The 19,033-nt window shown below is 43.0% G+C and overlaps 1 protein-coding gene across 1 annotated transcript in view; it reads left to right on the top strand.

The window, feature by feature from the left end:
• LOC140731770 (cytosolic arginine sensor for mTORC1 subunit 2) overlaps positions 1 to 19,033 on the top strand; it is a 186,950-nt gene that overhangs the window by 147,076 nt on the left and 20,841 nt on the right. Inside the window, exons 3-8 of the mRNA XM_073053550.1 lie at positions 1,874 to 2,067; positions 6,617 to 6,749; positions 9,349 to 9,472; positions 10,106 to 10,216; positions 11,235 to 11,317; positions 16,079 to 16,173. Coding sequence (XP_072909651.1) covers positions 1,874 to 2,067; positions 6,617 to 6,749; positions 9,349 to 9,472; positions 10,106 to 10,216; positions 11,235 to 11,317; positions 16,079 to 16,173 — 740 coding nt within the window. The remainder of the gene's footprint in view (positions 1 to 1,873; positions 2,068 to 6,616; positions 6,750 to 9,348; positions 9,473 to 10,105; positions 10,217 to 11,234; positions 11,318 to 16,078; positions 16,174 to 19,033) is intronic.

Here is a 19,033-nt window from a genome sequence, read left to right as displayed (position 1 = left end):
CCATTCTCCTGCCTTCTCCCTGGAACTTTTCACACCCTCACTTATCAAAAACCTATCAATGTCCCCCTTAAATATTCCCATTGACTTGGCCTCCACAGCCACCTGTGGCAATGAATTCCACAGATTCACCACCCTCTGGCTAAAGAAATTCCTCCTCATCTCTGTTCTAAATGGACGTCCCTCTATTCTGAGGTTGTGCCCTTTGCTGCTAGGCTCCCCCATCATGGGAAACATCCTCTTCACTTCCACTCTATCCGGACCTTTCAATATTAAATAAGTTTTAATGATACCTAATAGTTCTTTTTTTTAAACTATTTAAGAACAGGACTCTCGAGTCACATTAACCTGTGACCATCAATACTCCCATTATGTATACAAATGGTCATATCTCTGGCAGCTACAAGCATGTTTTCAACTTGAGCATCTCCAGTAGCACCGTACCAGACAATAATGTGTGTGGGTGGCAGATGAACACAAAATCTATACTGAGAGGCCTTGATTCCACTCTCATCAAGAGCTTCATAATGACTGCACATGCAATAAACACATTAAAGGATCAGTTTATGCCTGAAAAACCACTAACGCTTTGTTGAAGGGTCATTAAACTACACATCCTCATGAAGCTCCTGGAAGTTGGAAGCCCAATAGATTATAGACAAGCAGCACAGTAGCTTAGCTCTGAAAAAATGTACATTTGATTCTAGAGTTGACAGTTTTACAATCTATCCTGTAGTAATCAGCAGCAAGCAAACACATTATGTAGGTTTCTGATATTTCAGTATAACTAATTAATTAATCTGCACTGTCACATTAATCTACACATTGGATACATTCCAGAAACTCCAAGGCAGGTTGCTGTTTAAACTTCCTGCACAGAAACATAAATCAAAACAAGCACCTTTGGGGCTGATTTTGACAGGTTGTCCAATGTTGTTTCAAGCTGTTATACTGCGGATTGCTCAGAGGTGGCGGAGAGGTGCAAAACATTGTAATTACAGTCAGAAACAATCTTCTCCATTTTTATGGGCTAAAGGCAGTAAAACCATCCACTTCGCTCTCTTGGACCAGCGAAGCCGAGAGCAGCCTCCTGATCTGCGCACTTGCACTTCCCACTACGCACCGCTCGGAGTGGAGCGAGGGGAGAACTTGGGCTCGCTGCCACAGGCTCAAAGGGGACTCTGCAGCTGGAACAATGCCGGACAAAGTCGACTGCAACAGAAGGGAATGGCTGTAAGATCCAAAGAAGAGTTTAGACAACTTTGCTCCCAAAAATGTTCTCGGGGCGGCAAGGTAGCTCAATCGCTTTACTTTGGTCAAGCTGTATGATCCTCTTACTCTGGAAGACCCAGCCATGGTTCCCTGATAGACTGCACCAACACGACTGCCGTAACCAACCGGCCCTTCTTGCCTCTTCACTGCGTTGCCTGTGGCATTGTAATTTAAAGGGTGGCAGAGTGGCAAGCACACTGTGTTCGATTCCCGCCACTGCCTGTAAGGAGTTTGTACGTTCTGCTCGTGACCGCATGGGTTTCCTCCAGGTGCGCCAGTTTCCTCCCATGGTCCAAAGATGTACAGCACAGTTGGGGTTGGTGAGTTGTGAGCGTGCTTTGTTGGCACCAGAAGTGCAGTGACACTTGTGGGCTGCCCAGCATAATCTTCGCTGATTTGATTTGACTCAAAATGACCGATTTCACTGCCTGTTTCGATGTAAATGTGAAAAGTAAAGCTAATCCTTATTTCAAGAAACTCTTGGGTTTGTTTTCCAGGTTTTTAACATTTGAAAATACCGTCGTCTGATTGTTTCACAAACTGTGGCACACATTGTGCTTTGATTGAAAGTAATAGCCTGTGTGGTATTTATTTGTCTTTCTAGAACTGCCGAGGTCGGACCTCCTGAGTGTGGCTGATGAGATGTGGCTGGCGTTGAATGTTGTGTCTGGTGGTGGAAGTTTCTCCAGCTCTCAGCCCATTGGAGTCACCAAGATTGCCAAGTCAGTTATTGCACCACTTGCAGACCACAATATCTCCGTGTTCATGCTCTCCACCTACCAAACAGACTTCATCCTGGTAAGATCCTTCTGCGCCTTTTCCTTGGATGTGCACTGCGTCAGTTTTAGCATAGAAAATTACAGCACACTACCGGCCCTTCGGCCCACATTGTTGGCCGGTCTTCTAACCTACTATAAGTTCACTCTAACCCTTCCCTCCCACACAGCCCTCAATTTTTCTATCATCCATGTGTCAATTTAAATGTCCCTAATGTATCTGCATTTACCACCATCCCTGGCAGTGCGGTCCATGCACCCACCACTCTCTATGTAAATAACTTACTTCTAACATTCACCCCCCCCCCCCAATACTTCCCTCCAGTCATCTTAAAATTACGCCTCCTCGTATTACCTATTTCTGCCCTGGGAAAAAAAGGCTCTGGCTCTCCACTCGATCTATGCCCTTTATCATCTTGTCCACCTCTATCAAACCACCTCATGCCATGCCTGAATAGAGAGCAAAAAGTTCTAAGACGCTTGAGACTTTGTTAGTGCTGGACTAGTAGAACTTTTACACTTTAAATTACATTTTTTATGTTCTTACCCTAAATTAAAAGTCTAAAACTTGGACCTTGGGGAGTGGAAAGTGATCAAGTCATATATCATTTAGTCAGACAGTTTTCTAAATTATTGATAATGGATTATAAACTCATGAGACCATAAAACACAGGAGCAGAATTAGGCCATTCGATCCACCACATATGGTCTACCATTCCATCATGGCTGATTCATTATCCTTCTTAATCCCAGTCTCCTTCCTTCTCTCAAATCCTTTGACGCCCTTCCTAATCAAGAACTTAGCTTCAATACACCCAATGACTTGGCCTCTACAGTCATCTGTGGCAGTGAGTTCCACAGATTCACCACCACTTGGTTAAAGAAATTCCTCCTCATCTCTGTTCTAATGGGATGCCCTTTCTTTTCGGAAGCATTGCCCACTAGAGGAAATATCCTTTCCGTGTCCACTTATCAGAGCTCACTGTAAATGAATGCTGTTTTAAACGCTGCCTCTTGTAAAAATATATGCTCAACCAGGTAGCTTGGGGAAAGATTTTGTGGTAACGTCACAAAATTACACGAACAGACGTTGTCCAATTCTTTTCTGTGTTTGTAAGTGTTGTATTGGGAGCGTGCGTATAACTGTGTACCCAGGTGCACAGAACTCTCCAGCATGGGATGGATTATTTTGAGAGACCAGGGAGTGGGCTGTACAGAGGTAGGTTATGTAAATAAAGATTACAGATCTGTGGAAGGAGGCTGCACCTTGATCTGTATTTTCAGGACCACAATCCGAACAGCCATTTCAATGTCAAATTTCTACGTGGACCTGCATCATGCGCCACGGTTGTCACCACCTTCATTAAGACCTGTGTGGATGAGCGTGTGCCTTTCGAGACCATACTATACATACCCAAACCAAAAGCCATGGCTGAATCAGGAGGTTTGTAGTCTGCTGAGGGCTAGATCTGTGGCGTTCGAGACCAGTGATGCAGAACTGCAGAAGCACAACCTGCAGAAGGATAGTTTAAGGGTAAAAAGCAACTCAGATTGAGGTTAGAGATGGAATTGGATGCATGCCTGCTCTGGCAGGGCGTGCAGGCCATTAATTCCTACAAAGCAAACCATAGCATTATGAATAGCTGGGATGCTTCACTCCCAGATGAATTCAATGCCTTTTATGCGCACTTTGAAAAGGAGAATAAAACAGTGCCTGGATAGATCCCTGCAGCGTCCGGTGATCCTGTGATCTCTGCCTCAGAGGCCGATGACAGAACTTCTTTCAAGAGGTTGAACACTCGCACGGAGTCAGGCCCTAATGATGTACATGGTAGGGCTCTGAAAATCTATGCCAACCAACTGGCGGGTGTGTTCAATGGCATCTTCAATCTCTCACTGCTGCATTTGGAGTTTCCCCACCTGCTTCGAAAGGGTGACAGTCATGAAGAGCAGGGTGAGATGCCTCAACAACTATCACCCAGTGGCACTCACATCTACTGTGATGAAGGGCTTTGAGAGGTTGGTCATGGCTAGAATCAACTCCTGCCTAAGCAAGGACCTGGACCCGCTGCAATTGGCCTATCTCCACAACAGATCTGCAGCGTCATTGGCTCTCCACACAGCCTTGGATCATAGTAATACCTACGTCAGGCTGCTCTTTATTGACTACGGCTCAATGTCCAACACAATCATACCCTCAGTTCAAATCAACAAGCTCCAAAACCTGGGCTTATGTACCTTGCCTCTGCAACTGGATCCTTGACTTCCTCACTGGGAGATCACAGTCTGTGCAGATCTGAGATAGTATCTTCTCCTCGCTGACAGTCAGGTCAACACTGGCACACCTCAGTGATGCATGGTTAGCCCACTGCTCTACTCTCTCTACACCTACGACTGCGTGGCTAGGAACAGCTCAGATCCCATCTAAAACTTTGCCAACAACACAACTGTTGTTGGTAGATCTTCAGATTGTGATGAGCAGGCGTACAGGAGCGAAACAGATCAGCTGGTTGAGTGGTGTTGCAGCAACAACCTTGACTCAACATCCAGTAAGACCAAGGAATTGATTGTGGACTTCAGGAAGGAGAACGAGAGGGAGCACACACCAGTCATCATCGAGGGATCGGAAGTGGAAAGGGTGAGCAGTTTCAAGTTACTTGGTGTCAACATCTCTGAAGATCTATCCCGGGCCCAGCATATTGCAGCAATTACAGAGAAGGCACGACAGCGTATATATTTCATTAGGAGTTTGAGGAAAATTGGTATGTCACCAAAAACACTCGCAAGTTTCTACAGATACACCGTGGAGAGCATTCTAACTGGTTGCATCACCGTCTGGTATGAAGGGGCCACTGCATAAGAAGCTGCAGAAAGTTGTAAAAGCAGCCAGCTCTATCATGGGCATTAGCCTCCCCAGCATCCAGGACATCTTCAAAAGATGGTGCCTCAAAAAGGTGGCATCCATTATCACGGAACCCCATCACCCAGGACACGCTGCCTTGTCATTGCTACCAACAAGGAGGAGGTACAGGAGCCTGAAGACACACACTCAAAGTTTCAAGATCAGCTCCTTCCTCACCACTATCAGATATCTGAATGGACAATGATCACCACCTCAGTATTTTTTCTTCTCTGTTTCCAATACTTATTTAATTTGTGTGTGTGTGTACTGCTGCCACAAAACACCAGATTTCAGAGCACATGACAAGTGTATTAAAGCTAATTCTGATTCACTAAAAATATCCACCTTTACTTGACTTCAGAATCAGAATCAGGTTTATTATCTCCGGCATATGTTGTGAAATGTGTTAACTTAGCAGCAGCAGTTCATTGCAATACATAATATAGAAGAGGAATAATAATAAAACAATCAGTCAATAAATCTATTACATTATACGTATGTTGAATAGATTAAAAATAGTGCAAAAACAAATAATATATGTTAAAAAGTGAGGTGGTGTTCAAGAGTTCAATGTCCATTTAGGAATCGGATGGCAGAGGGGAAGAAGCTGTTCCTGAATCGCTGAGTGTGTGACTTCAGGCTTCTGTATCTCATACCTGATGGTAACAGTGAGAAAAGGACATGCCCTGGGTGCTGGAGGTCTTTAATAACGGACGTGGCCTTTCTGAGACACCGCTCCCTGAAGGTGTCCTGACTACTCTGTAGGCTAGCATCCAAGATAGAGCCGACTAAATTTACGACCCTCTACAGCTTCTTCCAGTCCTGTGCGGTGGTCCCCCCCATGCCAGACAGTGATGCAGCCTGTCAGAATGCCCCCCACAGTACATCTATAGAAGTTTTTGAGTGATATACCAAATATTTGTTGATATACCAAACCTCTTCAAACTCCTAATGAAGTATAGCCACTGTCTTGCCTTCTTTTAAGCTGTACCAATATGTTGGGAACGGGTTAAGTCCTCGGAGATCTTGATAAAACTGCACTTAAAACTGCTCACTCTCTCCACTTCTGATCCCTCTGTGAGGATTGGTATGTGTTTGTTGAAACATTTAGAGTGTCCTAATACAATGCGTTTTGCAGTTCTTACACATTATCAAAGTAGCACAAGCCCAACAAGACAAATGAATTGGAAGATCAGTGGTAACTCGGGACAGTTTTAATGGTTACAACAACATCGTTTACTTCAATACTTTGGGTCGACAGTGCTTCATTTAAGTCGCACATCATTTTCAAACATCTAATTCTTTGCACCCGCACCCTAGATTGAATGTTAATCAGCATTGTCTCTCTTTAGCTGCCTTCATACCTATGCAGATATCTCAGGTGTATGAGTTTCCTGGTTTGCAATCAACCCCAGTCTGCAGCTCCAGGAAGACCATTGTTCAGAGCTACGTTTTAAATTCAATCTACAATCCTTGTTCAGGTCTGAAGACTGGCTGCTGTTGGAATTAGTATTTGCTATGTACCGTAACTCCAGAATACGCTCTAACCTTGTGGCCTTTCAATATCTCCAGTGTCACTGAGAATTCCTAGAGCTGTGTCTGTGTTTGACCCCATTCCCATTCAAGGCATTAGAAGAGGTTTGATATTTTTTATTTCTTTCACTCTTAGGTACGGGAAAGAGATCTGCCCCTAGTTATGCACACTCTCTCAGCAGAATTTACCATCCTCAGGGTCGTAAATGGGGAGACAGTTGCTGCTGACCACCTAGGAATCACCAATGGATTTGTGAAGCCAAAACTAGGTGAGTTAACGCACACTGTACTATTGGGACTTGCACATACTGGCCACAATTACCCTGACCAAGGACTGTGAAGGAATCAATTACTGTGTCAGTGATGAAACAGGGAGAAAAAATGTCCTCGGTGGAAAGAAAAAAATGCAAATCAAGAGTGGAGATGTTTTATTAGTTCAACACTGAACTGTAGTTGTGAGGTTGCAGTTTTGTGAGTGAAGTTCTCTTTGTGGTCAACCTGCCACTGGTGGGCTCGAGCTCAGCTCCAGGTGTATACGACCTCTCATTCTATCGCCAGATTTGTCACGGGGTCCAGCAAAAGAGGACTGATATCTTAGGTTGGGAGGCATTCTGCCGCAGAGGAGAACAGTGGAGTCTAGACGTACAGTTTGAAGCTCCCACGGAGGTGCAGGAATAAGTGTCTCTGTAGGCAAAGTGTGTGCTGGATCAGATGGAGCTCTGCAAGACATTGGCTTGATCACAGTCAGATTCAGATTAATTTATTTATTATATTAAAACATGTAGTGAAATGTGTCCTAACACACAAAATGCTGGTCGGTAGGTCAGGCAGCATCCATAGAGTCGATGTTTTGAGCCGAGACCCTTCACCAGGACTGGAAGGTGGGGGGAGGGGAAGAAGTGCAAGTGATAGGTGACAGGTGATGTCAGGTGATGAGTAAGGTAGGTGGGTGGGGGGAGGGGAAATGAAAGGAGAAGCTGGCACAAAATACAAGGCGTTGCTCCTCCAACCTAGGAGTGGCCTCATTGCGACATGGACCGACGTGTTGGAATGGGAATGGGGGCGTGGAATTAAAATGGTTGGCCACCAGAAAATCCTCCCCAATCAGACGGAGAGAATATGCTCGACAAAGCGGTCCCCCAATCTTTGTCAGGTCTCACCGATATGGAGGAGGCATCAGAGAGCCTTTCCCAGTGATCATATCTCATCTAGGTAGCCTTCAACCTGACAGAATGAACTACTAGTAATTTCTCTTTCTACTTTTCCATTCCCTATTCTGGTTTTCCTCTTACCTCTTTTCTTCTCCTCACCTGCCTATCACCTCCCTCTGGTGTCCCTCCTCCTTCCATCTCTCCTGTGGTCTACTCTTCTATCAGATTCCATTCTCTTCAGCCCTTTAGCCTATCACCTCCCAGCTTCTCACTTCATCCCCTCCCCCCTCCACCTATCATCGTCTTCATCTGGCTTCACCTATCACCTTCCCTTTCTTCCAACTTCTTGTCTGGCTTCTTCCACCTTCCTTACCGATCCTGATGAAGGGTCTCTACCGGAAGCATTGACTCTTTCTGTCTCTCCATAGATGCTGCCTGACCTGCTGAGTTCCTCCAGCATTTTGCATGTTTTACTCTGCAAAATCTCTTGTGTTAGTGAAACGTGTCGTTTGCAATAACAATAACAAACTGGCAGTGAGATGGGGTCAGCTGACGAGTGATGCCACTCATGACATCGTGTACCACTGTGGTGTGCTCACCCGAAAAAGTCAAGCTTTACAACAGGCTTGTCCCAAATGTGTGAAAGAATGAGGAATTCTCCCTAATGTACATAAGCCTTTGAATGTGGTGAGACACTTTGATAATGTGTGCAGTAATGCCAATGCATTGGGGCATCATAAACAATGGAGACAAAAGCAAGGACATTAATGTTGAATCTGAATAAGTTACTGGTAAGATCGCGCATGGTCGTCTCATCTCAGGGAGGATGTCCAGAAATGATTTGCTAGAATGGCTGCGGAGATGAGGGATTGCGGGGCAAGGTTAGACTGGAGAAGCTGGGGTTGTTTCCCTTGGAGCAAACAACTGGGAAAATAGATTTAACAGGGGGCTGCAAAATCAAGACATGTTTAATAGGACGACTGAATGGAGCTTTTTTTCCCCATTTGCAGAATAATCAGAAGTACTCAGATTCAAAACAATGGGCAAAGAGATGGGGTGAATGCAGGAAGAAATTTCCTTAAGCAACTGCGATGATTTGGAAGTGGTTAATGGTAAGGGTAGTAAAAAATTTAAGTCAGGGCTTTCTTAAGGAAACTAGACAGACGTGATTGCAGAGAGTAATTTGCAAGGTAATAGCAAAAGCACAGGGCAATGGAAGTTAGAGGCTAGCAAGAATTCATTGGGCTGAACGTTCGTTCTCCTGCTGTGCCTTAACAGTCCTGTGATTATGTTTGCAACCATCAGCACAGCGTGTGATGATCCCAGCCATAATTCATTTCAGGTTCTGCAAATTCTATCTCATTAATAAAATCTTCCCGGAAGGAAGACTTGTCAATTAAGACATCTTGCTCACTGCCACTCCCCAGATCTTCCCACCGCTGACTAGTGGCTGGTTAAATTTCTGCACAGTGATAGTGGACGTACGGTGTGGTTAGGGAGAGAGAACCTCCTCTGAACCTCTCCGGCAGTCACTAAATGTGAAAGTGACTGTGACATTCTTTGAGTGTTGCTTGTTAAATATGGGGATCGCGAAATCAAATGTCATTAAGAGTGGCTGTAATATGTTCCCGTGTACCAGCAGGACCACGCTGAGCAGGCAGTAATCACCATTACTGAAGGGCTTTCAGACACACTGTTTTTGTAATCTGTCACACAGTTCAGAGGCCAGTTATTCATCCACTGTCCAGTCCCAGTAACAAGTTCTGTGTCACCAGCTTGGACCCCGATACGTTACCAACTGTAGCCACGCTTCTCATGGATGTCATGTTTTATTCTACTGGGTAAGTTAAAAAGATCACAACAATTTATCTTCGTCACAGAGTCTATTTTTTTTTTAAAAAGAGCCAATGGAATTAGTTTAAAGGACAACCAAATCACGATTCCTTTTTGACCGTGAAATACTGAGATTGGAAAGGTCACGGTGAGGGGCCCGAGGCAACGGACGGGCCGATTCAGATTAGTGCTCCGCGACATGGCTCTGCACTGAACTACACTAAACTTTGGGACTCTCTTTGCGAACTTCAGCTCCGAATGCTATTTGCTTGCGGTTTTTGCTTTGCACGATTTGCTTTTTTTTCTCTCTTTCTCTCTGCACAATGGGCGTTCGATGGTTTTTATGGGTTCATTTGGTTTTCTTTGTTTCCTGGCTGCCTGTAAGGAGATGAATCTCAAGGTTGCATAATCTATACATACTTTGATAATAAATGGACTTTGAACTTGGAACTTAAAATCAGTTTTGATTCATAACTGTTGAACCTATTTCCTGGAAAAATAATCACTACAAATGAAATATTCTCTGCTACGTCCATGTAAATTGTGATTCAGTGAAAACATTTGTGGATGAATATGTGTGTTAGAATACAGTAACAAGACCAGATCCATTACATCTCAATCTGTGTTCCCTGTGGTCATAGTGTAAAAGATTCTGCGATAGGCAGTGAGGAGAGTGGTCACATTCGGTTCTTCTCCTTTTCCCTCATCGAACGCTATATCTCGCTAGTGATGGACGTACAGACACAACAGAGGTAAGAGAACTCCAAAAAAACTTCCTGTGCCGCATACGATCAGTGTGCAACCAGGGCAGTTTTCGGAAGCATTTCTGTAAGGAATTAAAAATGATACCATCTTTTCTCATTGGGGAACGGCCTTAGGTATTAAATATTGCCCTGGAAGTTCCCGAGAACCATTCCCCTCCAGTGTAGTTGCAAGAGAAGACAACTTCCTCTAAAGTTGGCCTACCACTGAGCAGCTGTTCCAAGAACTAGGGAGGGAAGAACTATCAGCAGCTAGGAGAATAATCAGTCGCTGTCTGCTTAGCCCACTTACCTGAGCACTTGATCCTTCCTGGTATTGATTGCCTCATTTAATAAGTGAAGGTTTAAGATTCAGCTGACTGCAGGGTGTTGGCTAGCATGAGTTTCTCTGGGCTGCAGAGTGAGGAATATTTTATGGAGTCCAAAATGTATCTTTTTAACGTGGGATGGGTGGAGGAAAGATCTACTCCAAGCTCCCAGGGGCTGAATCAAATGGTCACTCTCTGACCAAACTGAGATCCCACTCATAGTTCCAATTTCCCCACCACTATGCAGTTGATACCGATATACTCAGACACACAAGCCCAGCCAACCAGAAGACACTCCCTGTATTGCTGACGTCCACATGAACGTGAATCATGCTGTTGTCTCTCTGCTCCTGACGCCAGGAACATTCACCTTCCAAGTGGCGAAGCACTAGTCACATCCTACACCTCCAGCAGAATGAAACACACACCCAGCACATCAGGGAACGAGGGCAACCACTAAAGCATCCTGTTATATTAATTATTTCCAAAGATTTTATATATAATCTCTAAGCCTTTTTAATATTGGTATTGCTATTGGTTTATTTTTGTTGTATGTACCAAGATAAAAAAACTATACTATTATTAAAGATACTATTACATAGAAACCTGAAAATATTTTTATTTAGAATTCACTATTGAAAATTAACTTACAATAATTTCAACTAAAGCTGATTTATTTCCTGATCTCACCAACGTTTAAGGTTTCCAAACAATCTACTGTTCACAAGTGCGTCTGGTGAACTTTGGAAGATGGTTCGAATAGGTGGGCAGCCTCTAGGATTCGGTACGTAACTGATCTAAAAGTTCCTTCAGAGATTTCTTCTTGCTCATCTGAATTTATTGCAGGCACGGTGATTGGTAAAACAGAGCAGGTTTTTAAAATCTTGAACAACTTGTGATACACCTCGCTCCCATCGTCTTAACATGAGATGGAAACTCTGCCTGTCAAGCGATGATGACAGAAAGTTCTGCAAGGTACTCGGCAGGTCAGCCAGCATCTGCAAGGAGAAAAAGAAAAAGAGATTTAGCATTTCACAGAGGGCCTTTCACCAGGTTCTGCATCATACCCAATAAGAAGCGAATGACCCAGTCCAATTCCAGGGAAGCCTGTCCTCATACAAGGGATACCTCTTTCTGAAAACTGGTGACTGTTTACCATGACTTAAATTCCTCCATACAATCCATGAGTGACACAATTAATCCTCTAAATTTATTTACCCAGTGCCACTTTGCAAGTGGTGCTAATCCAGGTGTTATCATCTTTGTAATTCTACTTTAAGATTGGACCCTGCTTCATCGCCTAGCCATTGTCAAAGTTTCCTAAAGGGACTAATCCAATGGAGCTTTCTCCTCCCAATCCAGACTCTTGAAGAGATTTCCTCAACTTTGGGACCAAGCTTGCAACACACCTTTGGGAAATCACATACACTGCTGCAAATAACACTGTTTATCCCCCTAATTATACTGGTAGTTTATATTTGATTAATTAAATAGAATTACTAATTGATGAGGAGTCTTCCTTCATCTGCATGAGGAGGTGGTGAGGAACCCACCTCTTGGACACTGAATGCCATGAATTATGTCCCATGCCCTCTTAGAGCGACGTGTTAACTGGCATCCTGTGGTTGGCTGCAGAAAGATTTGGAAAGTAGTGGTCTGTAGAACTATCTCACCCTGTCACCTAAATTCTTGAGCGGGAGAAAGAAGAATGCATAAAAGGGAGAACCCAGAGAGTTGGAAAGGGTGAACTCAAACACATTCAAACTTACCGTTTTAATAAACAGCTGACTCTGAGCTACAAATACCCATCCCAAGTTACTTGGTCAGCTTGTGACCAAGATGTTCTGTTCACTAGACAGGTATATGGAAGAATTTAAGGTGGGGGGTTATATGGGAGGCAGGGTTTGAGGGTCGGCACAACATTGTGGGCCGAAGGGCCTGTAATGTGCTGTACTATTCTATGTTCTATGTTCACTTCAGATATCTTCTGGAAAATTAAACAGAAGTCCTTAATATGGGATATTTTCATTCTGTGATAAGGACGAGCATTTTGCTGCCCTAAAAAACAGGACAATGGCCAGTGTTCTTTTTCCAGGATTGATAGGATCTCTCACAGATTTTGTTTTTAGAAAAGGTCATATACCAAGATCCTTAAATTACTTGTTATTTGAGGATATGAGGCTATTTTACTAGAAACAATTTTAAACTTGGGTCCAAGGTTCTTTGCTTAATCAATCTTTGTTATTTTGTGAGTCATATGTCTTCTGGTTTAGATCAGAACCTGCCTTCTGTTCCATCTCTGTACTGAACTATTTACATAATTGTTTTAAAGTCTTTCAGCACTGTTCAATCCAAATATTTTTAATTGATAAAAAGAAGATATAAACTCATGACACAGATCTGCAGAATTATTTGAAAGTACGATTCATCCTGAAGAATGTGACAAGTTTGTCATGATTCCTTTAATGCAGAGTTGGAAGGGTCATGGTACAAATCTTGTTATGTGTGGGTTTTTTTATAGTTTATTTTTCTCATATCACTTTTTGATTTCAGTCTTCTGCCATGCTGAACAAAGTTTTCCAAGGAGTTGATTTTAGTTTTCTGGAATCTTGGGGCAATGACAAAAATGTTTCTCTGTAAATCTTAAATGTTGTTGCTCCCAGGGGGTCAAGTTGAGCAAGTTTGTATTATGAATGGAAAAGCTACATGAATCAGTCAATTTTGGCTTTTTTAACATCTTGTAAACATACCATAAACCAAGGAAAGAGGTTACTAAATATAAAATTTAAGGAAGATATATCTTTCTGAAGAGACTGCAACCTGGCTCTGAATCAGAATATGATATTCACAATTTTAGATGAAAATCATGAATATTTCAGATGCTGGAAATCTGAAGTTGGGTACTCACTGAGTTAGAAGCAACGGTGGAAAGAGAAACTACCAATGTTTTGGGGGATACCCTTCGTCGGATTTTAGTTTTTTTCCTAATCTCAGCTCAAGAACAAAGTTGTTTAGAGAAGGCTCCCCCGTTCTTAATTCTAAATTCTAGCTTGAGATAGAAAGGTATGATTATGAAAGAGGGACAAGTTATTAAATGAGACAGTGCCATTCTGAAATAAATGGTGAAAGAACAGAAGTTTGCAGGTCTAACGAAATTGAATTAAGTTCATTGTAATAAAGTCAATTCCATAACACTTATATGTCTCATTTGCTTCTTGCTATTCTATGTTATCTGGGCTAAGACATGCCTACGTGCCTTGTTTGGTATGTTAGAAACGGGGTAGCTTGGTGAACTTCATTTGCAGCTGTTGACATGAGGTGCATGGGAGGAAGTGTGGAAAAGAGAGTGTTACCTGGTTGGGGTGGAGATCAGAATGACAGCACATCAGAGGACCATAGGAGTAGGAGAGGTAGAGGTAGTGGATTGGGATGGGGATTGGATGAGGGATAGATGAGGTATTGATGGGGATGGTGCCCTTGAAGGGCCTGGAATGAGCAAAGGTGGGCAGTTTATTTACCTAGCAGCTGACCTGGTCAGGCACTGCCCTGGTAAGTCCGTGTTATCCCACACGGGCCCAGAGTGAGTGCTGCTTGGCTAGTATACTCCAAGTTGCCTTGAAGTCTTTCAAAAGGGAATTACTTCATCCTGTGGTCTTCATAAGGACTCACGCCCCAAATGTCGATTTGGTAGCTGCCGCCTGACCTGCCACAATCCTCCAGCATTTTGCGTTTGTTACTCTGGATCTGAAGTGTCTGCAGAATCTCTGTGCTTATCACTACTTTATCCAGTGCACTCTGACATGGAGATTGGGCCTGTGGGTGACTGCGATTGTGAGAGAATTGAAGAGAGAAGAGAAAAAAAATCAGAAATGGCTATCACTGCATTTCATTCAGAGAAGTTGATGCAGAAAATTTCTCAGAATACACGTCTTGTATCTTAGACATTGTGCAGATAGGAGCAATCCTGTCATATATAAACATTCGGGCACAGTTTAAACGTGAGTAGCTCTCCCATTTCTGCCTTCTTGGCTGGCATATTCCATCAAATGTTCTGAGACAAGGAGTTCCATCTGTCTCTGTGTTCCTGTTTTTCTCTCATAAATCGAAGCACTTATCTTTAAATAAGACCTGTGTTCCGTTGTACTCTAGATCTTAAGCTTCTCAGGGATCATATCTTCAAGATTTTACTTCGTTTATTGTCAAACTTCAGGGCACGAGAGTAAAGGAGAAATGAAATGTTACGCCGGATCTGATGCAGAATAAAAAATAGAAACAGCAAAAAGAACATGAGAAAAACAAAAAAAAAAAAAACAGTGATATAAAAGCAATCCTATAAAACACGATGTACAAGTAACTTTTGAGTGTGGCTGTAAAATTGGCTTATATACAAAGATTGATTGTAATTTCATATAGTGATTAGTCCATGAAAAGCAGTCTCCTGCCGTCTTCTATTCCTTCTTGAATTGAAGTATCCTGTTCAATTTCTGGTTATTTATTTAGCACATATGTGTGCATGTGTTTTACAGTTTAAAGCATTGTTCTCTGTTTTTCTCATCTATGCTGTTTCAATTTTCTTCATGAGCTACCTGGGTTCATACGTCCTCTACAGATGAACCTGCTGACTGTAGCGATCCAGGTTTACACATGGGGAGTGGAGAATAGAGAGGGTAATGCTATACCCATAAAGCTGACTCAGTACATGCAAATCCTAAAACTGCAGATGACGGAAATCTGAGACAAAAACAGGAAATGCTGGAAGCACTCACAGGTCGGGCAGCATCTGTGGAAAGAGAAACTATCTTAACATTAACTTAAAGAAGGTAGAGTTGGGGGATCTCATTGTAACCTATTGAATGTTGAAAAGCCTTGATAGAGAAGGTGTGAGGAGGATGTTTCCTGTGGTGGGGGAGTCTAAGACCAGAAGACACAGCCTCGGAATAGAGGGATGTCCATTTAGAATGGAGGTGAGGAGGAATTTCTTTAGCCAGAGAGTGGTGAATCTGTGGAATTCGCTGCCATAGGCGGCTGTGGAGGCCATGTCATTGGATATGTTTAAGGCAGAGGTTGACAGATTCATGATTATTCAGGGCATGAAAGGAAACATGAAGAAAGTGGGAGATTGAGGCTGAGAGGGAAGTGGATCAGCCATGATGAAATGGCAGAGCAGTCTTGTTGGACCAAATGGCCTAACTCTGCGCCTATATCTGAAGGCCTAATGGAGTCTTTGGCCTGAAACGTTAACTATGTTTCTCTTTCCACAGACCTGCTGAGTGTCCACAGCATTCTCTGTTTTTGCTTCACCGGAAAAGGAAAGCTGATCAGGTGGGAGGTGTGGGGACGGTGAGCAACAGTGAGAATGGGCAAGACATGAAAGCTCGAGCCAATCCCAGAGCTTTTATAATGTCCAGTCCACCCAAAGCAAATCTCCTTTAATGACGCTGTCACTGCGTACTAATCGAAAAGGGCCAGTTGTTATTTGAAGGGATGACAGTGAAGGGTTATGTTTACAGCAGGATGTTAAACAGATTTAAACTTCTCCCATCAGATGAATGTGGAATCGTGGCTCAGATTGCAGAGCCCCTGGCTGCAGCTGATATCCCTGCATACTACATCAGTACCTTTAAGTTCGATCATGCCCTGGTAAGTTTTGAAGCAGGCTGGCTATAAAAGCACAGATCGCAGTGTTATTTTCTGAAAGAGAAATAAGCCTGTCACCTTGCATTACTGTTGCTTATTAAAACTATTTATTCCTCTGTGTCATAGCGTGGGCCCAGTGAGACTCTCACGAACTTGCTTGTTAAAATGTGATCCGTGTGAAGCTGAAGTTACTGATCGAGGTCAATCTTCTAAAACCATGGCCATTTCATTAGCGTAAAATGTTGTTTTTCTTTCTGTTTGCACGCACACTGTCTGCTTCACTGCCCTGGGTGCTGAGAATGATTTATCAGCAGATTGATTATTGCTAATTGTTTTAGCCTGAGAAAGTGTAACGATGAAGGAACAGACCTCGCACATTTTTTGTTATCATTCTTGCTGTGTTCGCTTTTTTTGCCCTTCCCCCCTTTTTTGAGTGCAGACCTGTTGAACTGTGACCCCCTGCAAACAGTGCAAGAAATCGTCCGCCGTCCACATCCTGCTCTGTTCCACTCTGCAGCCCTGCGTGTGGTGTCCCTGTAGAGTTTCTCCATTAAAAGCCCATTTGCTCTGCTGACTCTAGTTACCAAAGTTTTCCAGTTGTGTAAGCTCGATTCTTTTTTTAAAGAGAGCTGAGTCGTCATTCCTGGCCACGGGTCTTGGTCTTATTTTTGGCTTTATTTGTCCAGCAACCTTTTCCCAACGTAAGTAATCAGTGTTAAAAGAAAACTGAATAATTAAATATAGAAAAACACTCCCTCAATAAAGCTTCAGTACCTTCAATCTTAACAGGCTTATTATTTTTGAGTGGAATATGTAAATAATCTAATGCATCATCTCCATAAGGAAGAATTGATAGTTTCTGTATAACCAATATATATTGTCATTATTATTTTTCTCCTTTGGAAGGCACTGAGTCACACAGAGACCAAACTCATGGAGCTGGCTGGATACCCCACCAAGCTCCACTGCCTCAAGAGGACTTTTGGATAATGTGTGGGGGTACCACAGTTAGGTCACTGTCAGCACTCACACCTGCAGGCAGTGATTAAACTGAATAAACATGCATCTTCTGGTGTAGTCTGTTTTGTCGTGTGCTTTTGTGATATCATTCTGGCGGAACGTTGTTTCATTTTTTAACTGCATTGCAGTTGTGGTTTCTAAAATAACAATAAACTGAAGTTGAATTCAATTCGGTTGTTCCCACCTTAACCCGAGGCAGTGAGGTCATATATAGACAGTGTTGTCACAGCTCTTGCTGGAAGCAGTGCCCCAAGTGAATGGTCTCACTGATCACTTCGCCTCACAAAATAAGGACTACTGCCTTGAAATTTGAGTTACACAGAACTGTTTCTTTCAGCACTTTAAACCGGATTCTTTTTTGTTGTTCCATTTAAATGGGTGTATTCCTAAGTGAGAACCCTGGAGAGCCTGATGTGCTTTCGGGGTCAGGAAGCACGGGATGATGTCATTCCCTGTACAGTGCCCACTCATTGTAGGAGGACTTGTATCATTTTAACTGGCCCAGTCTCAACCCTGATCCCAGCATCTGAAACGAGCACCAGGGTTCCTGACGCTGAAAATACGCAAGGTCCACTCGCCTCGGTTAAGGTTGAAATTTCTGGCAGCAAGCCAATGGCAGAAACAGTGGATGGTGACTTTCTCTTAAGCCCTTCTCACTCATCCTTGGGCTCCACCAAAACTTCTGGACAAATGCTGATGGTGAATTTCTGCTTAGATAAATTAGTAAACCTAAAGGTATTTGATATCAGAGTGGATTGTCCTCAGGTCAAATTTGGGTAGTAGCTGATTCCCTCATTGGCATAATGCTAAAGCTAAGGCCTGAACTATCCAGAAAAGCCTCAGTTTGGTTCCCAGTCGATGGCAAATTCACTCAACCAGTTGGCGCAACAATTAATTGGCTGCACAGTCAAAAAGAAGAGAGGTTGATCAGAATTAGTGCAGCTGTTTACCATTCACTGAGCCAAAATGGAGAACCAGGTGGAGTTCGGATCGTGTTTCTCTTATTCACGTGCGAGGGATGGGGGGCTTCCAGTTGATGGTCACGTGGCTTCTTGCTCAAGATTGGTGGTTGCTTGTCTGGAGCCTCAGGATGAGCTTGGTGTTCCAGTGGTCTGTGGAAACCTCTCCCACTTCAACCCGCTCTGAGCTCATGCGGCGGTGACATCAGCAAGACCCAGTTCGCGGCTGACCCACTCAATCTTGAGCAAAGCGTCCATTCCTGCACAGTATCTGCACAGAGGAATTGTTGGATGCCAATGCTTACGCAATCCAAAGTTCTTTGGAAGTCAAGGATGAGTCGTGCCACCTCTTGCGTACGATCGATTTATTGAGTGATTGAAGAGCAAAGAAGAAGAAACATCAGGAGAACAAAGGAGAAAAAAAGCAGATTGAAAAGTAATCGTGGTCTTCTCATATTCAAACTAGAGATAACAGAATTCCATCGATAACAATTAACCTATTCATGTGGGGTGACACCTGCTACTGAACACTAAAAAGTTCCTCAAAAGATAGAGAAGCAACTGTATCATAATCACTGGAAAATTCTCTGAACTATTACATGCATATAGCTGATTATATGAAAATACAAACAAGCACATGAAAGTTAAACCACAAGAAAAGTAATAATTCTACACCCAAGTCCTACAGAATAAACAATTCAGCCTTATGAATCTGCTCCCCTCTTTAGAAATTGGCTGACCTATGACTGGCATCCAAATACCTCAAACTGTAATATTTTGGTTAACAATTTTAAATTAGTTAACCTTATATCAATTGCCTCTCTCAGCAAGGAATTGCAAAATTCTAGATACAGAAGTATTTCCCAGACATGATCCCTGAAATG

The sequence above is a fragment of the Hemitrygon akajei genome, chromosome 8, assembly GCF_048418815.1.
Source record: "Hemitrygon akajei chromosome 8, sHemAka1.3, whole genome shotgun sequence".
Lineage (NCBI taxonomy): Eukaryota > Metazoa > Chordata > Chondrichthyes > Myliobatiformes > Dasyatidae > Hemitrygon > Hemitrygon akajei.
The sequence above is the reverse complement of the archived record's forward strand: the minus strand, read 5'-3'. Positions and strand labels throughout refer to the sequence as shown.